This window comes from Benincasa hispida, chromosome 1 (assembly GCF_027475165.1).
Source record: "Benincasa hispida cultivar pf3 chromosome 1, pf3_genome.v1.1, whole genome shotgun sequence".
NCBI lineage: Eukaryota > Viridiplantae > Streptophyta > Magnoliopsida > Cucurbitales > Cucurbitaceae > Benincasa > Benincasa hispida.
In genome coordinates, this window is record NC_143478.1 from 11,404,625 (window position 1) to 11,429,808 (window position 25,184).

At 36.6% G+C, this 25,184-nt stretch overlaps 1 protein-coding gene across 2 annotated transcripts; it reads right to left on the reverse strand.

Moving 5' to 3' along the window:
- Positions 1 to 25,054, reverse strand: HUB1 (histone mono-ubiquitination 1). 2 transcript variants are annotated; one of them, XM_039046620.2, is made up of 20 exons: positions 24,722 to 24,941; positions 24,301 to 24,486; positions 22,352 to 22,513; positions 22,174 to 22,258; positions 21,070 to 21,297; positions 20,800 to 20,961; positions 18,936 to 19,129; positions 18,720 to 18,803; positions 18,453 to 18,572; positions 18,171 to 18,357; positions 17,908 to 18,068; positions 17,763 to 17,834; positions 17,050 to 17,126; positions 7,118 to 7,312; positions 6,759 to 6,831; positions 6,593 to 6,679; positions 1,773 to 1,910; positions 1,458 to 1,660; positions 1,217 to 1,382; positions 1 to 856 (listed from the first exon to the last, which is right to left on the reverse strand). In XM_039046620.2, exons 2-20 carry the CDS (start codon positions 24,409 to 24,411, stop codon positions 725 to 727), a joined length of 2,637 nt encoding a protein of 878 aa, XP_038902548.1. In that variant the 5' UTR covers positions 24,412 to 24,486; positions 24,722 to 24,941; the 3' UTR covers positions 1 to 724. The 2 variants fall into 2 exon arrangements, with proteins under 2 accessions (XP_038902548.1, XP_038902541.1); XM_039046613.2 differs by having other exon boundaries at positions 24,301 to 25,054.
- Between the last annotated feature and the right edge of the window lie 130 nt (positions 25,055 to 25,184).

Sequence of the window (25,184 nt, forward strand, 5' to 3'; positions counted from 1 at the left end):
TAGCCAAATAAACAAGCAAATCTTATACTAACAAAGCATCTTCAACAAATTCTGCACCTCATGTGCATTGATAGATTCACTAAACATTGAAACATGGAAACTCAAATACATCAGAAGGTATAAAAAAAGGGGAATAAATATATCGAATGGAAATATTAGCTTCTAGGGCCTAACCAAGTCATGTACAAAAATTTCTGCCGGCAGGAGTGATGAGATTATCCCCACCAGCTGTTTTGAGAGGGCAAACCCGTTGCTTTAAGAACACCACACATCAACTGCAGCTTCAACTGTTGGAGTGGGAGTGCAACTCTTTGGTTGAGCAAAGTAAACCTTGTTGTCTATGTCCATCCATGGCTGTATAGCAGTGTGAAGCGAGATTTTGAATAATCTGCAAATATTGAATTGAAAGCTTCCAATTGCTCCAAGCACATCATAAGAGAAGGTGAAATAAATATGCATCTTAATAAACTTTCGATAAAATCACAAACTAGAACCAAGCCAACAATCTAAATGATTTTCATAAATTGCTATGCAGCAGGAATTCCACATTCCTTGCTCTCGTCTCACGCACTGTTTGCACTTTGCTCTACATTCTAACATAGCCATACACATAAACTTGTTTGTATCCCCATGTCAACTCTTGCCTCAACCAAATGGCCATGAAATGTGCACCAAAGGCCGCTGAGTTAAGTCTTGTCGATAGGTATGTATGAGCAGTTTCAAGTCAAAAGAAAACTTGCTTGACATCATTGGGCCCAAAACTTGCACTACATCTTGGGCATTTGCGATGTTGACTCTTCAAGATATCTTGTACACAGGGATTACAGAACAGGTGGAAGCACTTTGTAATGACAACCTGAAGAGCCAAAAGAAAAAGAAATTTTAACATGAAATGAAGCACAAATGAAAAGAAAAGACAGACGAGAGATTTGTTAAACAAGTAAGAAAGTGGAAGTACAAAATTCGAAGTTGAAGCATCAACACCCGATACAACATGTTGAATCAAGCCTAGCAATTTTGGTCCCAAAACATACGATTTCACCTTCTATAATAAGTTTATCTCTTACAGGAATTCATCTCCCAGTTACTAGCCAACTAAGATTTCTTCGTTTGTACTATTTTCTTGGAAGCAACAAATTGCAATAACGATACCAAATTCTCCAATCTCTAAGCTAAATCTAAATATGCATAATATGCTAGGAAAAAGTAAAGTTACCTGCTTTCTACTGTTGACACAAATTTTGCAATTCACTATCTTTTCATATTCCCCAAGTTCCTCATGAAGCTTTTCAACTACTGATGAGCTTTCCATCTGTGCTTCAAGCCGTGAAGCTTTTCTCCCAATAACTTCTAATTCCTCTTCAATTCTTTTCTTCTCAAACCTAAAAAAGAGCTAAAAATCATTCCCAAGTTCTGCAAGAACAAAATAAAAGAAGAGAAACAGGAAATATCCAGACCTTTCTTTTTCTAATTCTATCTGCAGCTCTGCTTGAGTTATTCGACTTTTTTCAACTTTAGATTGAGATTGATCAAGTGACTCCCTTGTTTGCTGAGATGCTATTCTAATATCCAATAATCTTTTTTGAGTGTTTTCTAGAGTATCTGTGTCATGTAATTTGCCGTCTTCAATTTTCTGAACATGATCCGAGCAACCTCTCAACTGTAATATTAATCATACTACAATGATAAATAAGCAAATATAACATAATTATTCAGAAGGTAAGTTAAAATTCTCCATCCCCACAGTTAGTCTCAAAATATTCTCATATTACCTGGTCTTCAATTCTAGCAGCTTTCATCTCGTAAAGTACAAGAGATGCATTGGCTTGCTGAACCTCCTTTTCCAAGGTCTGTTTCTCTATGAGCATACTCTCCTGCGATTGTCTTGCTCTCACACCTTCTAACACAAGCTGCAAAAACAGATATGGACAGCACATGAACGTCAAATAAAAAATTGAGACTGATATTTATAACTTTCCCAAAAGTGGCTATATTGCACAATAGAAAGAAATTACAATATTAACAACCTTTCAAGAGGACTTATCTCTCCCTCACAATCCATCGCTACAGACTGATGTCCCAAAACTATGTCTAATTTGTGAACTCCAACGAATTCACCGAACAAACTACCAAGTAATTACAATTATACCACTATGAAAATTTCATATAACCCATTAATACTCTATCGTTGACATACAACAGTCCTAACATGAAAATAATGCAGCATTTGAGACCAAACAACCAGAAATCGGTAATTTCAGTGACGATTTTGGCTAAAAGTTGAGTGACCACTTGCATCTTTACTCTCTAAAATTTAGGATTGGTAAGCCGGAAGTAACCACTTGCATCTCTAGACCTTTCACTCCCCCTCTCAGGGTTATAAAGAGTAGACAATAGTGTGAATGGAGATGGATGTTCAAACTTATATGGTAAAGAAAAACAAAAAGTGAGAATAATGAATTCTTTTAAAACTCCAGCCATATTTCTAACTATGTTATAATTAATTTTTCCATAATGCAATTTATTATAATAATGACTCCAGAAGCGTTCTTCCAATGAGTTGAACCTGCAGTACTGCTCTTGTCAATTTTCCCTTGTGGTTCTCCAATTGAGGAGACTCCCGAACCCTCCCTTTCCTAGTTTTTTTCCGGAATGAACTTTATTGTTTCTTTTATATATATACACACACCTACACATATATAAAGAACAATGGTAGAGTGATGTAATTAGATAAGGGTTAAATTGGGTAATTAGGTAATAGGTTTCAGTTAATTCCCTTTTTACCCCTAACTTGTATCTAAACTCGCTTTCCCCCATGTATGCACAATTAATGAATAAGATTTTTCCTCAAGAACTCTTCAAGATTTGTAGTCTACATCAAATTTGATGTAACACCAAAGGACTGAATTTGAATGAATGTAATTCTCTTCCTCAAAATGAGGGGAGATGCTTTATTTATAGATGAAATGATTACAAGCTTGTAGAATAACAAACTACCTACCTATTTTAACTAAAACACTCTTAGCTCACTTACAAACTCTCGATACACCATATTCCACCCCCCCTAAAATCAGACTCGATCTCAAGGATGACAATTAGGATGCCAATCGGTAGTCATCGAGGGGAAAATAAGGTTTGAGATCGGCAACATTGAATATTGGATTAATATGTAGGTCATAAGGCAACTCAATGTGGTAACTTGGTTTGGCCATTAGTCTACGAATGAGAACTAGGGCTTAAATGCAGTCTTCCACTCATACCTCGACCTCATTCGAATCTGGTGGTATTCACTCTTCAAGTCCTCTTTTGAAAAAATCCAGGCTCCTCCAAGTTGATGAAGTAAATCATCTATTCTAGGGATTGGGAAGCTATACTTCATTGTAATCCGGTTGATAGTTCTACTATCAATGTACACCCTCCAACTACTATATTTTAGGGGTAAGTATTAGCACCGCACATGCGTTAAGCCTTGTTTGAATGTGGCCCCCTCTTCAATAATTCTTCAGTATGTCGGTAGAGGATCTCATACTCCTTAAGACTCATCCTATAGTGAGGAAGATGAGGGATTGTAGAACCAAGTCAATATGGTGCTGAATGTCTTCGCTGTTTTTTGTATATATTTTTTTTCATTTCAACAAGACAAGACCCAATATATCAGTCTCCCTCTCTTGAACAAACATTTTGCCATGTATTTGAGGATTAAAATCTACTTTGAGAGCTGCTTATGATGAGGAATTTGGTATTCAAAAAAAAAAAAAAAAAAATCTCCTTTGAGAGCAATCGGCACCGTTTGGAGAACACAAGACACCCTATCACCTTCATCCATGTCAATATAATCGGCTTCTTCTCAATTTTCTTAAATTTAAAGGCTTCCCCCTAGTTAGGTGTGTGTTGTTTGGCAACGAGCATAGCTCACGAAACTCCTTCTTACGATCGGCACTGCCAAGAGTTTCCCAGAGTCCCATCAACAGCAATCAGCTTGGCCAAGATCGGATTCTCTAATACCAAATTGATGTAATACCAAAGGACTGAATTTGAATGAATGTAATTCTCTTCCTCATAATGAGGGGAGATGCTTTATTTATAGATGAAATGATTACAAGCTTGTAGAATAACAAACTACCTATTTTAACTACCTCACTCTTAGTTCACTTACAAACTCCCGATACACCAAAAAAGGTATCAGAGCGCCTTCATGAAAGAGCCTGAAGGTGACCAAGAACACCTCCAAGAATCCCGACCCTCCTTCAGATGCCGAAGCATCATCCTCTTCTCCTCAATCTCTCAACCGACGCTTGACTCATGTGGAAGCATCACTTGAAGAAAATAACATTTGGCTACTGGATGTACAATCGAAAATGGTTGGCCTTATGGCTTCTATGGCTGGAATTCAACAAGCAGTAGAACTCCTCACTCAAGAAAAGGGTAAGACTACTGCTGCCTCTATCCAATCCAAGCTCCAAATCCCAATCCTCTGCGCATCCAAGAACAAAACTACAATTCTACCAACATTCAAGAACAAGATCCAAACTTCAACCGCATCCAAGAACACATGGCTAACCCACGCCAAGATCACCAAGAACGGGCTGTTTTACCTCAATTGCCACATGAGAGAGGCAATCCTAGAGCTGCAAGATTTCAAGAAACACAACCTCAAGCTGATCAAAGAATCCAAGGCTGGGGTAGAGCACCTTATGGACCTCAATTTGGCATTGGTCAGAGGGGGCAATTGGGTAGGAGAATCCTGTACAAAACCATCACTTTTTTCAGCAAAGACATCTTCCCCACAGTGTGGTAGGATTGGGATCCATCTCTTCTGACGAGGAAAATCTTGGAAATCTAATGCAAGATTATTGCCAAAGATACCCTCCAATCTAAAGACCACCTTCCATTTCAAGAAAATTTTCCAAGATCAGCCATATCATAGGCGGAATGATAGAAAATTTTCAAGATTGGCACCAACCTCAAGGAAATTATGGTAGATAACCTTGGAGGCAAGATTCCAAACATAAGATGAAAATTGACCTTCCATGTTAAAACGGGCGCATAAACATTGAAGTATTTCTCAATTGGGTAAAGAATGTTGAATGCTTCTTTGATTATATGGGGACTTTGAACGACAGGAAGGTTAAGCTTGTTTCTCTCAAACTAAAAAGTGGCGCTTCGGCTTCGTGGGATCAAATTCAAGGCTACCGACGTACTTATGGGAAAAGACTTATAACTAGCTGGCCAAAAATGTTCTTTTTTTTGCTTAGAGATACTAGCTTGGTCAACAGGTACTCGAACACCTACAATGCTTAGAGTCTTGATGAACTTGATGAAGAATTTGTCTTAGAGATTTTTTCACAATATTATGTAGGAGGTTGTTTTAGCCATACTCCATTGAACGAGTTTATTTTATTTCTTGATTATTTCAATTTTTTTCTTCTTTCTTTTTAAAACTCGAGGACGAGTTTTCTTTTTGGACGGGTAGAATGATGTAAGTAGAAAAGGGTTTAAATTGGGTAATTGGGTAAAAGTATAGGTTCATTCCCTTTTTACCCCCACTTGTATTCAATCCCCTTTTTACCCCCACTTGTATTCAAACTTTATAAATAGGAGTCTTTCCCCTCATGTATGAATAACAATTAATGAATAAGGTTTTCCTTCGAGAATTCTCCAAGATTTGTAGTCTACCTCATAGAGCTTTGTTATTGCTTCCTTTGGCATACTAGTATTTTTGTTGTCTATTAAGGTACGGTTATAGGAGGAATGGTAGAACTTTTAGGGCCGTAAAGAGGTCTGTGAATGAAGTTTTGGATATTGTTAGATTTAAAATTTTATTTTGGGAGTCAATCTCTCCGTTTTATTGATTATCATATGGTTCTTATCTTTTCGGATTGAAGCCAGTTCCTTGAAAAGGTTTGGGTCACCTTTTCGTTGGTTTCTCTTTTAGGTGCCCTAGTACATTCTTTCATTTTTATCAGTAAAAGCCAAATTACTCATTAGAAAAAAGGAACAAAAGAAAAAGAACAAAAGAATTGTAGCTCTATGGAGGACATCATAGTGCATCTACTGTTTCATGGTGAGGTTTGGATATTGTGCCACCTGTACTTTATACAAATCCTTTGGGCCCTTAAGATTGAGAGGAGTATTACCTTTTCTTTTCTTTTTCTTTTTTAGATTTTGTGATATCGTGGGATGGGGTTCAGTCAATTACTAGGTGTCATGCCTATGATTGGGCATCCAATTTCCCACTAGAACTGATCACTTTCGATTGAAGCCATTTTTTGCACAGTTAGGATCTTTTGTATGCCCTTTCAACCAAAAAAAAAAATGTTCCATAGTGCACCAAAAAATTATTTGTTGCTACACTTTCTCACATAGCCCACACACCATGGAAATTAGGTCAAAAGCTTGAATTCCTTTTCTGAGGTCAGTTTGAACCATTGTGTTTTGAATTTTTTTTTTTTTTTTTTTTGAAGATTACGAGGAAAAAAAAGGATATAATGAAAATGAAGATTGCCTCCATTCACTTAATATGCAGAAGTAATAAAAGAAGGTAAATAAAATTTATCCTCATCAATCTTCTAGCCTCAAAAGATGTAATCACCTTAATGTTGTAGTCATCTCTCTCAGTTATTTGCTGCAACAGATGCTGGTTTTGAGTTTGCATATCGTCATAGGCCTGCCCAATTGTCTGTCAAAGACTAACAATTCGATTACCTCACAATGCTTAGAAGACCAAACAATCAAAGTTCAAAATACAAAAAAGTTACCTCAATTTCAGACAAGTATGCCACATTTTCATCGCCTTTAGATTTTAAAACATCTGATAATCGAGTTAAATCCCTGAAAAGTAAAGAAGATGAGCACATGGTTTGAATCCTATATGATTATAATGTTAGAGGGAAAACAACTTGAAAAGCTGTCAAGTATCCCAGAATAGTATTAACCGGATAGCAAGCAAACATTCAAACAATGTAACTGAAAATTATTAGCAGAACTAGTATAGAACACAAATGTGCACACAACTCAAGAAAAATGGATCCAAGAATCTGGTTTCAGAGGGCAGAGGAGGAACAATAAGCACCCTGAATATAAATTGAGGAATAAGGCAGTCAGATCAAATTCCAACCTTTTAGATGCTTCTAACTTTTGTCTAAGGCGTGCAATCTCAGCTTCAGCAGCAGCTAGCCTTTGCTGAGATATAGCCTCAGCTTCATTTGCAGTCTTAACACGTGATTCCAGGTTGCGTTCGTCCAGAGAGGATTTTAGAGATTGAACACGAGCCCACGCCTTATATTCCAAATCCCTAGCTTCCAAGACTTCCCTGCAGAAGTAAATTTCTAAGCACACACCTAACCAGAATAAAATATCGGTACATTTTAGAACTTCTTAGCATACAAAGATTAGAGAAGCAAAATAAAAAGGAGAAGAAAAAGTTAACATTCCACCCCTTAAATCTTGTTGTCCACCCTGCCCCCTCGAAAAAAAACCAAAGAAAGCAGGGAAAGGAACTTTCTACCATGATAAAAACAGGGGAGACGGAGGTTAATTCATGTGATATTCCAGGGCATGCTTGGGAGCTATTTTGGAAGATAGATTTCTGCTAAGGTCTCTGCTCATAAAATCTTTCAAATGTATCATGAGTTGCTTGTAAAGGTTCAATTTACTACGGATTTAAATTCACTGATAAATCCATAATTTTAAGGGAAAAAGTCCACGGCTCTAAAAAAAAGTCGTCCATGAAATTATGTGTTTATTTTTAATAAATAACAGAATTTTATTGAAAAGAAAAAAAATACAAAAACATAAAATTAAACTACATAATATTAAACGAATAATAAATAAATAAAGGCCCTTCACTACCAGAGGCAACAGAGAGAAATTAAAATACCCCCTCCCCCATTGATTATGACGTGAAGAGTCATAAGAAGGCTTCAGTTCCGAAGCCCACAAAGAAACATTGCATTATGTTGTTCCTCTTCCCCCAAAGGCCCCCCACCAACCACCCCATCTTGCCACAACAAACCTTGCCTTCTCACAACAAGAGGTGTGGAGAAAGAACTCCTTGATCACCTCTCTGCACCCTCTATGTCTAGGCAACCAGAACCTAAACTCCTCAAAGAAAAGACTCCAAACAGCATGAGTCAGATCACAATTTCAAAGGAGACAATAAAGTCCTCAGCCGCTTACCTACAAAGAATGCAACACGATGGGCACCTCCCTCTAAATCCAATCCAAAAGCATTAACTCTTCAATTGAGAATCCATCACACAAAAAACTTAAACCTTCTTTGGAATGTTCACCTTCTATAATGAAACAAAGACAACCACTTGAGGGACAAGGACTAACCAAACAACAAAAGGAGAATTTACAAGAAAATCCTTTCGATGGATTAGGACTCCAAATACAAACATCTCTTCCCTCAGAATACTACAAAATTCTCTATTTAAATAAAGATGGGCCAGAACTTTTGTTCTGTTGTTTCCCTATCGGACAGTGGATGATGGAACCCCAAAACGTGCAAAGGAGGAGACAAAGAATGAGCAGCAACCACCAAATGGATCCTCATCATAGATAAATTATAACACCTGAGTTGAGTTCAAGAGAGGTACATGAATGAACTAAAATCACAAGAACGGAAAGTTACTACCTATACCAACAAGGTACACCATCCTTTTCAGTTGCTCAATCATAAGAACTCCAAAGCTATGTGTGCTTAGCTGGGAGCAATCTATGTTGGGTAACATCCTGAAAAATTTCCTAGGAAGCGTGCGAAGCTATAAAGCACCAACACTCCTAAAATGATCAAGTGTCCATGTCGGACACGTGTGCGACACGCCAATTGGCATGTTGATTATTTTATTAACTTTTTTTTGTTTCTGACATGCCAAGATACAGTAAGGGGCACATCCAGGACACTGCAAGCTGCAAAAAGAATTTTAAAAAAATAATAATAATATTTTTTTAAAAAGAGACAATTTTATATGAAATTACAAAAGAGAGGAGGAAAGAAGCCCCACAACCAAAGGAGTTACAAAAGACATCTCTAATTTGTCAAAAGAGAATCAAAACTATAACATTTGAAATGTTTAAATAATTTACACCAAGAGATGGCAATGTTATGCACCTGATCAAAAAAGAGTTCATAGTGTTGAGCTTTGTTGTTGAAGAGGCAATTGTTTCATTCAAGCTAGACCGACAATAAGAAGGCTCTAGAAATATGTTTCCATAGGAGACCCTTTCTACCCTCGAAAGGATGATCTTCGAGAACAAGGGAGAGGAATTGGTTGATATCCAAGGGAAAGACCACATACCAATTAAAAGCATGAAGAATGTGATTCCAAAAGCTCCTTGAAAAAAGGCAAAACATGAATAGATGACTTTGAGATTATGTGTCCTTTTTGCGAAGAGTGCACTAGTTGGGAGACATCGCTAAGAGGGGTTGCGACGTTGAAGCTTGTCATGTGTGAGAATAGCCCAATGTGATAGCTCCCAAAGAAAGAATTTAATCCTTTTGGGATAGTGATCAGACCAAATACCACCGATGGTGCCTATAGAAGATAAACCGCTGTTTTTTTCGATACGTGGTAACTCCTTCCCTTTTAGAAGATAAACCACTGTGTCATACCTAGAATCAATCCATGATTTTGTATAAAAGATCTCTGATGGTTCCAGCTTCCAAAACCATTTGTCGTCAGATTGGAGAGATTGATAGGTAGTGAGTGTTTGAGAGAGCATTGCCCATTCATCGGTTTCCAAATTATTTAGATGTCTACAAAGGTGGAGATTCCACCCACCATCCTCCCTGCTCCATAAATCATGGCTTCCTTTGCCAGTGACAGAGAAAATAGGTTGGGAAAAGACCTATGCAATAAAATATTGTTCACCCAAGCATCGTACCAGAAAGATATGGAATTCCCACGGCCTAAAATAGCAACAACATGCTGATCCACAAAAGGTTGGAGATAGGACAAAGCTTTCCAAGGACCTTTGGTGGTGGACAACCAGCTTTGTTACTGCACAAGGATGTTCCAAATTTGGCCATGATTACTCTCCTTCATAAAGCATATTTTTCCATCCTAAAGCGCCAAATCCATTTTGCAAGGAGACTCATTTCTCAACTTGAGATTGGTGATCCCCAAGCCACTGGTGGATTGTGGGGAGGTGACTTTGTCCTAACAAACAAAAGGTAAGTTAGAGCCATCTTCCTTCCCTTTCCACAAGAAGTCACGAAAGATCTTTTCAATCATATTGGCCACTTAGTAAGGAAGATTGAAAAGGGAAAGATAATAAGTAGGAAGGTTGCTTAATGAGGTTTGAATAAGAGTTAACCTTCCCCCTTTAGATATGTAAGATGATGACCATGCTTTAATTCTTCGCTCAATTTTCTCAATCACCAGGGCCCAAAAAGAGAGTTCTGGCCTTACCATGAAGAGGAAGCCCGAAGTAGGAATTTGGCCACATTCCAACCTTGCAACCATACAACCCCGCAAGGTCCCGAAGCTGTGTGGGAGTGAGATTGATGCCTAGAATTTCAGACTTTTGGTGATTGATGGAAAGGCAAGAATAGGACTGGAATGCATCAATAACTTCACCCCATCTTTTTTTAAACTTATTTTAGGATTTTATTCGGCTGGTTGATTACACTTTGTCAGCTGCTGCTAACAGTGTTATTGAGTTGCCCCAGGCACGCGCCTAAGGCGAGAGGCGAGGCGACCTAGGGGAGGAGCGCCTCTTGCAATGGTTGGGTAAGTGTCGTCAAACAGGCGCTCAACCCATAGTGCCTCACAGCGTCTTTTGGCGCCTCAACCACCGACGAAGGCATGCGCCCAGAAGAAACCCCATGTTCTACTTTATTTTTTATTTTTTTATTTTTTTTATTTTTTTAATTAAGAATGCTTGATTATAAGACCCACAAAGAAAGCCCACATTCAAACTTTTCAGACCCTTTTTGTTCGGTTGGTTTCATTCATCTTCTTCGACTTCTTCCTCGAATGGATTTCACGATTCGCAGCATCGTCTTTACTTCTTCACTTCTTCTTCTTCGACTTTTCTATTTTCAGCAAGTGTGAACGACATTGAAGCCGTTTCAATTGAGTAATTTCTTCTTGTCGGTCAATGGATTGCAATTGGATTCAATTTTTGTTACCTCAACGTCAATGACTTTGATCTCTATGAACATCCCATTTCTGTTTTTTTCTTCTTTTCTTCTTTTTTTTTTTTTTGGTCTCAAAGTAGATACTTTTTTTTTGTAGTTTTGTTGTGTTAAACTAATTACTAACTTATTGGAACTTGAATATTGTTATGACTTATGATAGTGTATGTTGGTCATCTTTATCTATTCGTTTTTTCATGAATTGTATGGTTGTTATTTTGATGTTAAAAGGCAATGTTTCACAATATATTTATATGCACAACACACATTTATTTTTTAAAAAAAAATAATGTCCCGATGTGTCACGTCCTTTTTTGGAAATTGGCACATCATCGTGGCAGTGTCATGTCATATTTGTATCGCGTGTCAGTATCTGTGCTTATTAGTGTATGAGTGACAAAGCATGCTAAAAGGACCCATGTTGGTTTGTGGAGATAGTATTCACTCTTAGGAGCAATTTAAAACAAGCATGGATGACGTTCCTGGTCACAAGAGATCCAAGGGAATGTCGGAGCCATTAGGTGTAGAATCCAGATTTCGAATCATGGGCTTGAGAGCCTAGGGCGTTACAGTTGGTATAGAGCCAATTATAGGTTCTATAGACTAGCTTACATCGTAAGCGATAAGAATTCCATTGCTAAGCAACGATCCTCTATCACCACCAAGTGAGAGAAAAGGTGTATGTAAATATACTTAATTTAATAGATCAAATTTTATGCAAGCAACATGTTGAGGTACAAGTCTATCATTTTCTGCATTAGATGTTATCTAGGTATGAGCTTTATGGTGTAGATAACGCATTGATGGTCTAGAAATGTCATGTAAACTAAGAGAAGTAATTTTAGTGTAGTTATCGTGGAGAAAGCCTGCTGGAGAAGAGGTTCTCGTCGTCGTGGAGACTTAGAACATGCTAAGAAGCTCGTGAGGCAGGTGACCAGCCCCTAGCCCCTCCAACAAATCTCGAGGAGGAAGTTCCAGTGGGGCAACCACAAGGACCCACAACCACATCTTTACTAATAGAGACTCCACATTCCCTTATACAGACAGTTAGCAGTCAAGCAACCTAGGAGGATCAAGATACTAGAGTAGTATCTCTGTGGAGACAATATATGTGGGATTAGAAATGGGATCCCCAATGAACGATTTTTCAAATGTGTTGTTTGGTCGCCTACTGGTGGTAGGAAAAATCTACATGTTCCGACTGGTTTCTTGAAGAAAGGTCTAATGGTTTTCTGGGAAATGATTAGAGATTTTTTGGGTAAACTGGAGTCTTGTTTGTTGTCCTTCCCTCGTTTAGGTGTTGGTGAGCCTTTAGCTCGATTTGAAAGTGGCTAGAAACTTTCAGGTCGTTTCTCAGCCATCTGAGTCCGATTTCTCTTCTTGGGTCAAAAAAGATAAGGAAGTGTTGTCAATGAACTTCAACAATCTGTTTGTTGTTTCTCGATTGTTTGCCTACTATTCTTGGCAAGATATTCATCTTGCTTTGGAAAATTATTTTCAGTCTAAAGTTCTAACTTTTTTTCCTGAAACAGAAACGAAACTTTTCATTGATATAATAAAAAGAGTAATAGCTCAAAATATAATGAGACAAAATATCAAACCAAGACAATTAAAAGTTGAGGATCAGTAGGTACACCCAGACATCTCAACTATGTTGACACCCCATAGCACCCTCATCATTTCCAATACGAGATACAGGGATTCATGGATTACAAAAATACTAAATCGCTTGATTACATAGAAAATAAAAACGCATTCCAATTAAGACAAATATCCTGGATGAATAATCTTCAAAAAGTTTGGATCGTGAACTCCAAGAAGAAGCTAAGAGGCGGACTCAGTCTAAAGTTCTAATCAATCCTTTCATGGTTGATAAGGCATTAATAAAACTTGATGATAGCTTTGTTTATATGGTTTTCAATGAAAAATGGCGAGAAATTGGATCCTTGCATTTGAAGGTTGAAAATTGGTCTTACAAAGCACATTCTCATCCAAAGTTCATTGTGAGTAATGGAGGTTGACTGTCGATAAAAAATTTACCTTTGCCTTTATGTACTCGTCCTATTTTTGCAGCCATTGGAGAAAACCTTTGGGTCTAGTTGGTATTTCTTCTCCTACTCTGAATTTTTTTCTTGCTCCGAAGCTCATATTGAAGTTAAAAGAAATTTGTGGTTTTTCCCAACTGAAATTGATGTTAAAGGTAAGATTAATGGAAATTTTCACCTTAGACTTGATGATATTTATCCATTAGACCCTCCTTCTATCCTTCAAGTCGAGTTATTTTTCAAAGATGCGAGATTGATTGAAGTTAAGTGTGATGAAGAAGCGCTTGAGGTTTCAAATTTTGTTTTAGAGGGTGATATCATTCTGTTAGACAAGGAACCAGTTTTGCTCCAGCTTCGAATGAGGTGGATCCGCTTCCTCTAAGGAGCCTTAATAATCCTATGGAAACCGCAATTAGTACTCCACAACCCATCGACTTTGAGAGCAGTAAAGGGGATGTGAACATAGAAAGTTCTCCTTTTCTTTTTATCCAAAAGAAGCATCCATCCGCAAAGGAACATTGAGTTCAATTCAGATGTTTGGGAGGAGTCATGTACACGTCTCCTATTAGTTGATTCAACCAGCAAACAATACATATCCTTTACCTTATAGTTTGAACTTCAGTCAATCAATCATTAAAGTATCGGGTTCAAATATTACTTTTGTAAACGAAGTTTATAGCCATCCACCTCCTCAAGACGCTCCTTCGAGTTACAATTTTGATGGAGATTCAGATGTTAGTTTAACTAGTGAGGATATTATAGATTCTCTAGCACAAGATGATCTTGTTGAGGAGACTCCAAAAGTTTGCTTTGCAGATGGTTTTGATACTTTGTTTGAGAAAGGTAAAAATATTCAAGCAAAATTGTCTCCCAAAATTACGGCCAAGTTCTCTGCTTTGAAAAATGTGACTTTTAGATGGAATCAATTCCTCCTCATTTTCCTTTTTTTTTTTAAACAAGAAACAAGCCTCTTCATTAAGATAATGAAATGAAATTAATGCTCAATGTACAAGAGATACTAAAAATGAAAGGACTTAGGATCAGCAGGTACATCCAAGTATCTCAACTAGGTTGACACCCCTTTAGCACTATCATCATCTTCAAGAACTATAATAATCGTGAACTTAATCAATACAATACAGCCGAGACATATAAGTTCATAAAGCAAAACAAACACTAAAAGTTTAAGGCAACCTTAATTCAATTAAACAATGCATTTCAAAATAAAATACTGAAAGAATAATGCTATTGTCATCTGAGAAAATTGCAACCAGCCCTAACTCCTAGAAGCAGCCATTTGAAACAGCAACATTAGTGCTCTAGGGAGACGAAAGCGCGCCAATTCAAGCTAATATCTTGGCAGGAGAGGAAAGCGTGCCAATTCAACATTACTACTCTTGGCCATTCTAGGTTACATGGATTGATCTAACCCCATCACATTTGGAGTAAAGAGAGGAATAAAACCCCAAGATGAGCTCTTCAATTTCACAGTAGGATCTGGTTGGGATTCCTTGATCATTGATCAATTCTGCTATCAAATTCTTCCTCTATTTTGCAGCTAGGAAACGATGGAAAAAGGCATTGTTTTCATCCCCCCAAATAGAGCCCATTTAATTTACTTTTCTGCATAAGATTTCTTTCATCCATTTGGTAGATTGCCAATAATTCTGCTTTCAATGCTACCCTTCATCATCGGCCAATTGGTCTCTCCTTCCAATATTTTTCAATAGGAATTCTTCTCTGCTTTTCTTCTTTTTCTCATAATCAGCTAGTCATTTTTTATGGTTGTTTTGATCCTTCTTAGTTTAGAGAAAATTAAGAAACTGGCCAACCTTGCTGCTCATCCATTTCAAAGGATCTCTCAATCAGCCTGCAACATTCCTTGATATTCAGCCAGCTATTACAAAATCGAAATGGAGTTGGCCCCCATTCAAAAGCACCACTTCAAACAAAAGGGGAAAGTGATCGGACATGATTCGCATTGGTCTAGCCACTCTTGAATTCTCAAAAGCCTCTTCCCCCTTATTAGATACAAGGAATCTATTGATAAGTAACTTAGAAACTACTTCACCTTCTCTAAACCATGTGAAACGGCCATTTGAGAAAGGAATTTCCAGTAAATTGTTTTCGCCAATGAATTAGTTAAAATTTCTCACGTCTCTTGTTGCTCTTCCCATGGGAAACTGCTCATTTCTTCGACGTATACTATTGAAATCTCCACCAATGCTCCAAGGCTCAACACACATATCGGCTAGGGAAGACAATTCAACCCAAAGTCTTCTTCTTTCTCTATAATCAGTGGGGCTGTAGACATTTGTTATCCAGCACTGCTTTTTACAAATAGTCAAGCACTTAATTGTCAAGGAAAATTCAGCTTTATAGGTATCTATTACAGAAGTCTTTCCTTCATCCCACATTGTTAGGATACTTCCCGATCCTCCTTTAGCTTCCCACAAAGGTCCATCCTACATCTTTTGAACCCCATAAGCTTTTTATGAAGGCTCTATCAATGCTGTCTCTTTTTGTTTCCTGAATTAATACTATATCCGGGTTAATCTTTTTCAAAAACCTTTTAAGAGTCAATCTCTTTGATTGTTCACCAAGTCCTCTTGTGAATATTCCATGAAATGATCTTCATTATGGGTAACCCAAAGAGATTGGTGGTTCTGTCCAGGAATTGAATTATTTTTGTGGATTTCTCGTATTTATGAGCCTAAGCCTAATTGTTTTGTTTGAAATTGCATTTTTCTCCTAGTAATTTTATTCTTGGAAGCGACAGTTTAGAAACTGGTTTGTTTTGTGGTTTGATTCTCGCACTTCCAGCCTTATTGGTCTTCTCACCTCGACGGCTCATTGGACTACTATCAGCTTTGGCTTTTTAGTTTATGTGCTCTCTAGTTTTGCTTTTCTTTTTGGAGCTGGTTTGTTAGGTTTTAAGAGATTAAATTTTTTTTTGTCTTCTCTTTGAATCCCAGTAGTTCTTTTTTCCTTCTTTTGTTTTTTTTTTCAATTCTCCTTTCTAGTTATTATAGTTTGAGCATTAGTCTCTTTTCATTTTATCAATGAAAAGTTATGTGTCCTTTTCAAAAGAAGTGGGATCCCCAACCGTTTGATGGGTTGTCAGGTGTTCCGACAGTTGCTGAATTGTGGCCACCATCTATCGAAGTCATTTTTCAATGCATGATCTGCTCTGCAGAGCATAAGGTTCTATGTGTCATTTTTAGATATGTCCATTTAACCCATAGGACCAGGGCCAAGGCCCCGCGCAGACCATACCCGATTGCACGGAGAATGGGGACGAAGTGCAGAACATTTTTCCCCATTGGCAATACGGGGCCAGGGACGGGGATTATATTCCCCGACCCCGACCCCGCCCCCGCCCAAGTATATTATAATGTGTGTGTGTGAAATGTTATTAAAAAATATAAATAAATCAATATCCTGTGCTTTATAAAAGCCTTCTCCGGCATCGGTCTTGCAATCATTCTATTAGCCTCTTCTGATGCTAAGATATTTTTTTGTCAATTATAAATCAATTCTCCGTTTCCGTTGTTTGGAGCAAATTGCTTCTACTTTTTTAGATTGATTGATTGAAAGCACAATCGCATAATTGAAATAAAAAGAAAATCGAAGTTTAACAATATTTTCTCTATACTATTAAAAGAACTTTCATCGATGAAGTTTATAGCCAAAACAATGACTGGATTTGGTAGTAATTCTTCACTCTAAACTACAAGATAGATGATCAATTGACAAGCCATTTTAGACAACCAAGGAGGCGTTTCTTGCAACACATTAATTCATTTTTTATGATAATATAAAATATCATAAACCAAATAGAGAGAATTTAGACCACCCTACCTCGATTCAGTTGATTCACGACTATACATATCAATTATGAGTTTCAACTCCCGATTAACTTCTGTTAAATCTTGAACCTGCATCAACGTTTAGAAACGGATGTTATAAATACCAAATATTTTGTAAATTACAAGCAGTCGGTTTAATCCGTCCATGAATCTGATCAGGTGGTGTGATGAATCTGATCATTCAGGTGGTTTGAAGATAGCACACTTTAATCCGTCCATGAATCTGATCATTACTCTTGGCATATTAATCCACAAAAAAAGGACTCATTAAATAAAAATTACACCCCATGCATATTCTGAAATAAGAAACAGACATTCTTCATAACTTTTCCATTACCTAGGAAAAGATGGTTGAAGGATAACTTAAAACCTAAAATACGCTAACTACTTAATTTTTCCACATCAAGTGGTTAATGCCTATTCACCTCTTTTAGAAACATTTTATGGAATCAAATCAACAAAATATTACTATAATTATGAAGTTTCAAAGCTAACACCTCATTGCAGAACTAGTTACAGAGTTAACCTTAGTAACAAAAAGAAAAACATATGGCTCAAATGGCACACAAGACACACAAATGCTACCATGTCAACCCTCTCAAGCCCATTATCCAAAAAACCTCACTATCACTACCTGTTCTTAAGATTTCTATCTTTAAAGGCAAAGAAAGGAAAAGAAATTTTTGTCAGAAAAGTTGATTATACCGTGGCTTCCAACTTCTGTATCTCTGCAATTTGATCCTTGGATCGAGATGACAAACTTTCACACTCCATTTCCTGTATCAGTCCAAAAGAAATGATGTCAGCATTCAACCCCTTTTCAAGTCGAGCATAATCAAACTCTCCCTACCATTCTATCAATAATACTAGAAAGAGATTGCATGTCAGCCCGCACAGAATGGACATCTGAAGCAGCTTCTTTGTATTTGTGTAACTGACTTTGCATAGAGCCCATTGCTTCTGGAAACGAGGAAACCAATGCTCTAAATTCTGAGATGATTTTTTTCCTTCCTGAAGAAAAAGCAATCCATCAGAATGGAAATGGCACTAAAAATCAATGTGGAGGGCAATATATATTCTATGATCTGAGAAAAGCATTAAACACCATCCAACCTGGTTCTTTCAATACTTCAACCATCTTGTTCTCAATTGACCTTTTTTCATCCTTTTGTTTCTGAATCAGCATTTCCAGATCATTAATCCTAGTATCAGAGACAGTGGATGATCTTCTCAAGACATCAAGTATGTTATTTTTAATATTCAGTTCCTTCTCCTTCCATATAATGCTATCCTTCTCATCCTGAATTTGGCAGAAACTGTGTTAACTTCAAAGAGAAAAACAACAGAATAAATGACAGATTCAGGCATTAATGCAACTACCGACCAGTTTACAACCTGTAGTTTCTCAAATAAAGCCTGCTGCTCGTTTACTTGCGATTTTAAATTTTCTATTCGATCTCTCAATAAAAGATATGATTTGGAAGATGAAATGGACTTCACACTCTTCATAGTATTCTGTCAAAAAGGCAAACAGAATTGTAAATCAGATCCTAAATGTGGTAAACCCTTGTGATAGGATTTTCAGACTATATAAAAAAATAAAATAACTACAATTAGGAAACAGGCAACTGAAAAAAAGACCACGTTTAAATAAGTTCCAACCCGGATATCAGATAACTGTCGAAGCATTTTTAGCCGTCCTTCATGTAGACTGTTTAATTCTGCCAGTCGATCAACTGCTTGGTCCTGTAGAGCAGCATTAAATCACATTAGTAACTAATGTCTTATTATTTCTCAAACAAGAAGAGGAGGGGAAAACCTAAAGTTTCAAAATGAAACCAAAACGAGGAAAGGGGGAAGGGAGGGGGGAGGAGTTACCTTCAACTCTTTGAGAGAAGACTCCATATCCCGCAGATCTTTTTGTTTATCTCTCACCTTACCACTGCCAGAATGTTTACCTGCTAGATTCAAAACAGGAAATCCAGCCTTTTTTGCGGCATCATGTTCAGCTCTAAGCTTCGTTAGCTTGGAATTGCTCTCTTCCAGTTCAGCCACTGCACTCTCCAATTCCACTTCATAACAAATAAAGAGAAAAATGAAACAACAGAAAATCCGGCAGATAATGATTTTTTATTTTAAAGAAAACAATAATAATAAGAAATAAATAAAAAATATTCTCCTTCGGATCGAAACCCCTGTATAATGTTGCACGACATTCCATTTTTCATTTCTTTCTTTTTTCTATTTTTCTCTCTCTCTCTCTCTTTTCTTTTTTGCTGATAGGAAACAAAATCCCTCATTCCTCAAATAAAATTCTAAGAAAGAAGAAAACCCCTGACAAAGTTGTGAAGTTCTATGATGAGACCCCAAATTGAAAATGTGGGTTCTTTTAATAAGAAACTGGGAATTGTATCAATAAGGGATTGATTAAACAGATGATTCCAAGAGATGCAGAATAATTCACTAAGATGACACAAACACAACGGCACATTATTTTCTAGAAATCTAGGACACGACTATTGAAGTATATATTTTTTTAAAATATAAATAATTTTTATACAATGTCAGAAACTACACTTGATCTCGTGCATCTATATGCTTAAAAAAGATGAGTTTCACGTGTTTTGCTCATAAAGTTTATTGTTTTTTTCACATCATTGTTTGAGTCAATTTATTATGTCTAACAAGTGTTCGACTTGTATTCACTCTATACAACTAGCATTTGACATATGTCTATTGTGCTAACAAGTGACCAACATATGTTCAACAAGAGACAAACACGGATACATAAACCAAATTGAAGTGTTAGTGCTTCCTAGATGTCTATCGTACCTTTAACACACCTACAGTACTCCTTACTTACTTGGTCCTCCTCTCTCTGGTGGGATATTTGTGGGCTTGGTTTTTTGTATGCTCTTGTATTTTTTTTTTCCTTAATTTTTTCTCAATGAAAGTAGTTTCTAACCAAAAAACAAAGAAAGAAAATAACATTCCTACAAGTACCTATCTTTTCATGAATCACCCTCCCCTTATTTGTGGGGGAATATTCTCAAAAAAAAAACAAAAAAAAAAAAAAGAAGAAGAAGTTGTTTTAAAGCAACCTACAAAAATCTCATAAAACTAAACCACCATGAGGTAAATCCTATTTTAGCAATTGATTATTAGACTCATGCTTGAAGATCAATAGAGGTATAAAGGTGTAGAAGATAAATATGTTTTGGACTACTGAAGGAAAGAAATAAAATAATCTTTCAAGGAGTTTTGAGGAAAAATGGTAGTTGATTCTTTTCAAAGCCATCTCTTAACTTTCTTTTTTATCATACTTCATTTTATATTAACACCAAATAGAAAGGTTCATTTCTGTAATACCAACTGAAACTTTGTTTTCTAATCTCAGTTTGCTTGGTTTCAGAGCACGCTATTCTAACCTCTAATTTCTATTCCATGATTTTCAATAAAGTTGTTTTTATGAATAAGATAATATATTAATGACATAGATAAATACTGAAATAACTCATGTTTCATTTCTCATTACATGTTCAATAATTATACCAAAAAAGTTATAATGATGTATAAGTACCAAAAGTGATCCAACCAAATCGCTTAAAATGCTAGGGGAACCAAGTTACCAAAAAAATCCGAGTATTGTTTTTTTTGACATAAAAGGTGTAGATTCGATAAAATGTATCTATCATGTGGTTCAACAGCAAATGATAAATCATATGAAATGTCCAGAAGTTACCTTTTAAAACTTTTAGCTCAGCTTTAGTTTTTGCATTCAAGTCTCGGTGATTTTCCAATTCTTTAGCCAATGCCTTCTGCTTAAACAAAAAATCCTTTACTCTCAACCTCATATTCCTTGCTTCTTTAACCAAGTCACCGGATGTCCTATCCCTGAATGAATCTAACAAAACAACCAATATGTACAGAGACTAAGCAAGAAACCAAATGGAACAAAGAATGATAGCAGATAAAGATCATCACATAAGCATCCACGTTTTTTTATTCATACCATCTTTTGGGAGCTCATTCAACAATGTGGCATGTAAACCATCCTTCAGATACCAGAGATTTTCAATAGACGCTTCTATATTTCGCTCAATGGTTTTGGTCTTCTCGCATGGTGATTCTGTTTCTTCTTCCATGTGCTTAGAGGAACTATATGTTGAGGAACTTTGAGTAGCACCTGTTTCTGCAAGCCGACTAAGAACAGCATCTTCAAAGCTAGCCAAAGATCCATCTACAACATGATTAAGAAATGTTTAATGTTCATAAATCATAACTAGCAAAAGAATGGGACCAAGATATGAAAAATAAGCAGAGATTCTTTCCGTTAAAAAAGCAAGAAACCAAAGGAACATGCAGATTGTCTTTGTTACTCGAACATCTTATAACAATTTTAAGAGCTCTAAGTTGACTAAATACAACAGGAGTATAATTACAAGAGAATTGAAAAGCATAAACCAAGCAGCATGAAAATAATATAGGTTTAGAACCACACCCCAGCTTGTGCACTTCCCTTCAGAGAACTTCGTGTTTTTTTTTTTTTTACGATGTACTATTACCAAAGAGAGTTATAGAAGCTCTCCAATTAACCTTAAGAAAGACCCTATTATTTCTTGTTTCTTTCTATCGCAATTTTTTGACATTTACAGCCTCGCCCTCATTCTTTAAGACTGGCAGGCTGTTATTCATTAGTTTTGTTGGGAGGGGACCTTCTCATCCCCTGCCTGTAGGCTTTATTTCTTTTGTCTTCTAATATACCCTCATGTTTCCTTCAAAGAAATGTTGCCCAGTTCACTAGTTCACTTAAGAGGCATTTTGTCAAGAATCTTGGCAACCTCATTCAGAATATGCATGATCTCATGACAACCTAAATAATTTTATCAATGATCTGTAACACTGCGAATTTCGAGTTCCGTAGATACTGGGAAAGGAAAAATACATCCAGAGGAACACAAGCAGGTCATATAGGGAAGCTACAATTGTTGATATTGTGTTTCAGAACTTCATTATAAGAACCAACTAAAGAACTTAACAATAAATGGAAGCACTTTATCACACCAGAGAGACAAAGATAACATAATCAGTCCAAATAAAGGATAAAAATCCTCACCTGCAGCAGCTATAGTAGGTTCGCCATCCTGCTTGCTCCTCCACCTCCTCATACGGACAGAAGATGTTTCCAATCCATTAACAAGCTGTTGCAAAATGGATAAACTTATATCTCAAGCAACGTGCAAAAGATCGTGTGGTATGTCTAGAAGATGACCAGTGATAGTTATAACACATACCTCTTCCCAACAGTTTTTAACCACAGCCACTGTCATATCATATGGCTCTTGTTTCTCCTTTAACTGAGCATATTTATTCTGAAGAGATTTGTACTCTACCTTCTGAATCTCTAACTTCTGTATGAGCTTCTGATTTTGGTACTGAAGAACAGCAACATCAAGCTGCAAAGGAAAGCGGGGAATATTAGGACCTAGTTTTCAATTTCTTAAACAGTAGTATGCACACAGACCATGAAAAAGACCATCATTTCCTTTGGTGTTATCAGTTCACTCATTGGATGCAGACATTATGTTTAAGGGGTCTTTCCTTAATTCATAAATTAATAGCATGTCGTGTTGCTATTGCTTTTTTTTCTCTCTCTCTACTGGAAACAAATTAAGTTGGTAGAACTAACAAAAATCTAACTACATATTCATTATGCATTTTCCCATCTACTAATGAAATTTGATGAGGACGGAGTATTCTTAACAACAAATGAAATCATTGAGGGAACAAATGCCACGGATATTTAGAACATAACAAAGTTTTGCAGGAGAAAATTTTTGTAAAGAAAATAAGACTTTGTGTATGAGATGAAAATCCAGATAACTGCACTAATAAGTAATGACCGTAAAAACTTGGAAAGAAACCCGAAGAATGCACCCACAAACCACCACTGATGAAACCCAGCTTAAAAGAGTTAATATAATGTAATTAAAGAAAACATGAAATTACTGAAAAACAACTCATAGTTCAAAATTTCCAAACATGTAACAAAATGAACTTATACCAAGCTTAGCACACTTTTTGTTTTTTCAAAAACATAAACAAAAATATATATATAAACTAAACAAAAAAAACAAATATTCCCTAGTATAAACAAATAGAATGAATTAGAACTCAAGTATCCATTAGATATTCAAAAGATATATCCAATGTTGAGAATCCTAAATACAGCAAAGTTGAGGAAATAAAACTTCGACAAAATTCCACAAATAAACAGAACCCACAAACCTCTTCCTTGCTTATTCCTAAATTGCACATGGATGCCCAATAAAGAATGTGTTAATTATTTATTGTCCAACAGTATTTTTCTCACACGCATGTGAGGGGCATACAGAAATGTGGACATATTTCTACATGCATGGGAATACAGACTGCGGCATACTGGTTGTCTTCTTTTCTTTTCATTTTTTTCTTTAGTACAAAGCCATACAGGTAGTCCTCTAAATATCCAGTTTTATGAAATGTTGGAAACTATGAAGAGATTAACATGACAAAATCAATGACAGTGAAAATTACATATTTGTACAATGCAATGTTCATGATATAGATATATAAAGAATGCTAATTCTTGAATTGTATCAATTACAAGAATTAAGATTCTTCTGAATTATTGTATACACTGCAACACGTGATTCAATTGGGGGGAGAAAGAAAAACACCAATATTTGGAATTTTTTCATTATTCAATACAAATAATAGGTTGCTTTTCCCGAATCTCAAGCCACATCAGAGAGAATGTATTCAAAATCAATTTGGATTTTCTTGAACTCCATACACCACTCAAGATAAGCACAAATCATAAGTCATTAATTAAAAATTCTCGTACATAGAACCAAAAGTTCATGATCTTTTCTTCTCAGAAGATGACTTTCCTTCTCGGAAGATGACTTTCCTCCAAATTCTAACAGAAACCAACAGAAATTTACAATGATTGCATTAGACTAGGAAGACATAAAGTCCTGACACTGGGATTCGTAAAAGGAAGATGGCAACAAATAAAAATTAAAAATCCAATATCTCTAGTCAATACGAGCTTAAGGAAAAATAATAACTAAACATGCAAAGTTGTTCAATAAACGTAATAATCTATACTGAAACCGCTGGGCAGGATGGACTACACAGCCGAATATCGAAGCACAATAAGTTCGAATCAGTTAGAAACTAATTAACTGAATGACCTTACCTTTTTGTCCTCGGAAATGGGCAAGAAGGGCGCTTTCTTGGCAGTAGCAGCCGTTGGGGATATGGTGCTAAAGTGACGCCGCTTTCTATCTGATTCGACGGTGCTCCCCATTGCCCCTGATACAGGCCACAAGAGCCAGCCACCAGGTCCACTCACATAACACCTCTTCAAAAATTGAATACGCACCTGAAAACCCTAATTCAGAGGATCACCCTTCTGGAAGATTAATTACCGTTCACTACTCCAATCCAAAGCCCTCCTCAAGAAAATCCTAGAGCTAACAAGGTATTTGCACGAAGTTGGGCTTATATACTCAGTCTTGAAGCAACAAAAACCAATAAAAAAATATATATATGATCGATTCAGCCGCTCAAACCCTAGTTAAGGCGAAAACCTGTAAAACGAATGAAATTCCAAAAACCTCAGCTCGGAGGAACGGCTGAATTTGTGGGGCGTAACCTGGGTCTGGTCTGATGCGCCCTTGTGCTCCCACTTTGTGCTTGTTCTATGGAAGGGGGGGGGAAATGGCGAGTTGTGTGGGTGCTGTGGCAGTGCCAAATTTCCGATGGCGTCGAAATTTTTGAAAGATATGGGGGCACTTCCGGAAAGTGGAAATTCTATCGGCAACTGCAAATCACCCATTGGAATTTGTCGTCGCCATTTATTTATACTCGTCAATATTTTATACAAATCCGTGCTTTCCAGTATAAATTTATAGTTAATTCAAGTGTTTTGCCCTTCGCTTCACTTCTATAAATATTAATATTTTGCCTTTGTAAAAATAATAATATTATTATTATTATTTTGTGTAATTGGTTATAGTGAACGTCGTTAGTTACGGTTTGATTTGTTCAACAAGTTGTGTAATTTTTCATGAACTGAAT

What these genes read in the sequence shown, in the direction of transcription:
- HUB1 (XM_039046613.2), bottom strand. Translation starts at nt 24,411, where the DNA reads ATGGGGAGCACCGTCGAATCAGATAGAAAGCGGCGTCACTTTAGCACC. An exon ending in TGAGCTAAAAGTTTTAAAAG is followed by an intron (nt 19,130 to 20,799) that starts GTAACTTCTGGA and finishes TTTGTTATGAAG; the next exon opens with TGGAATTGGAGAGTGCAGTG. An exon ending in AAGTTAGAAGCATCTAAAAG is followed by an intron (nt 6,832 to 7,117) that starts GTTGGAATTTGA and finishes TTTACTTTTCAG; the next exon opens with GGATTTAACTCGATTATCAG.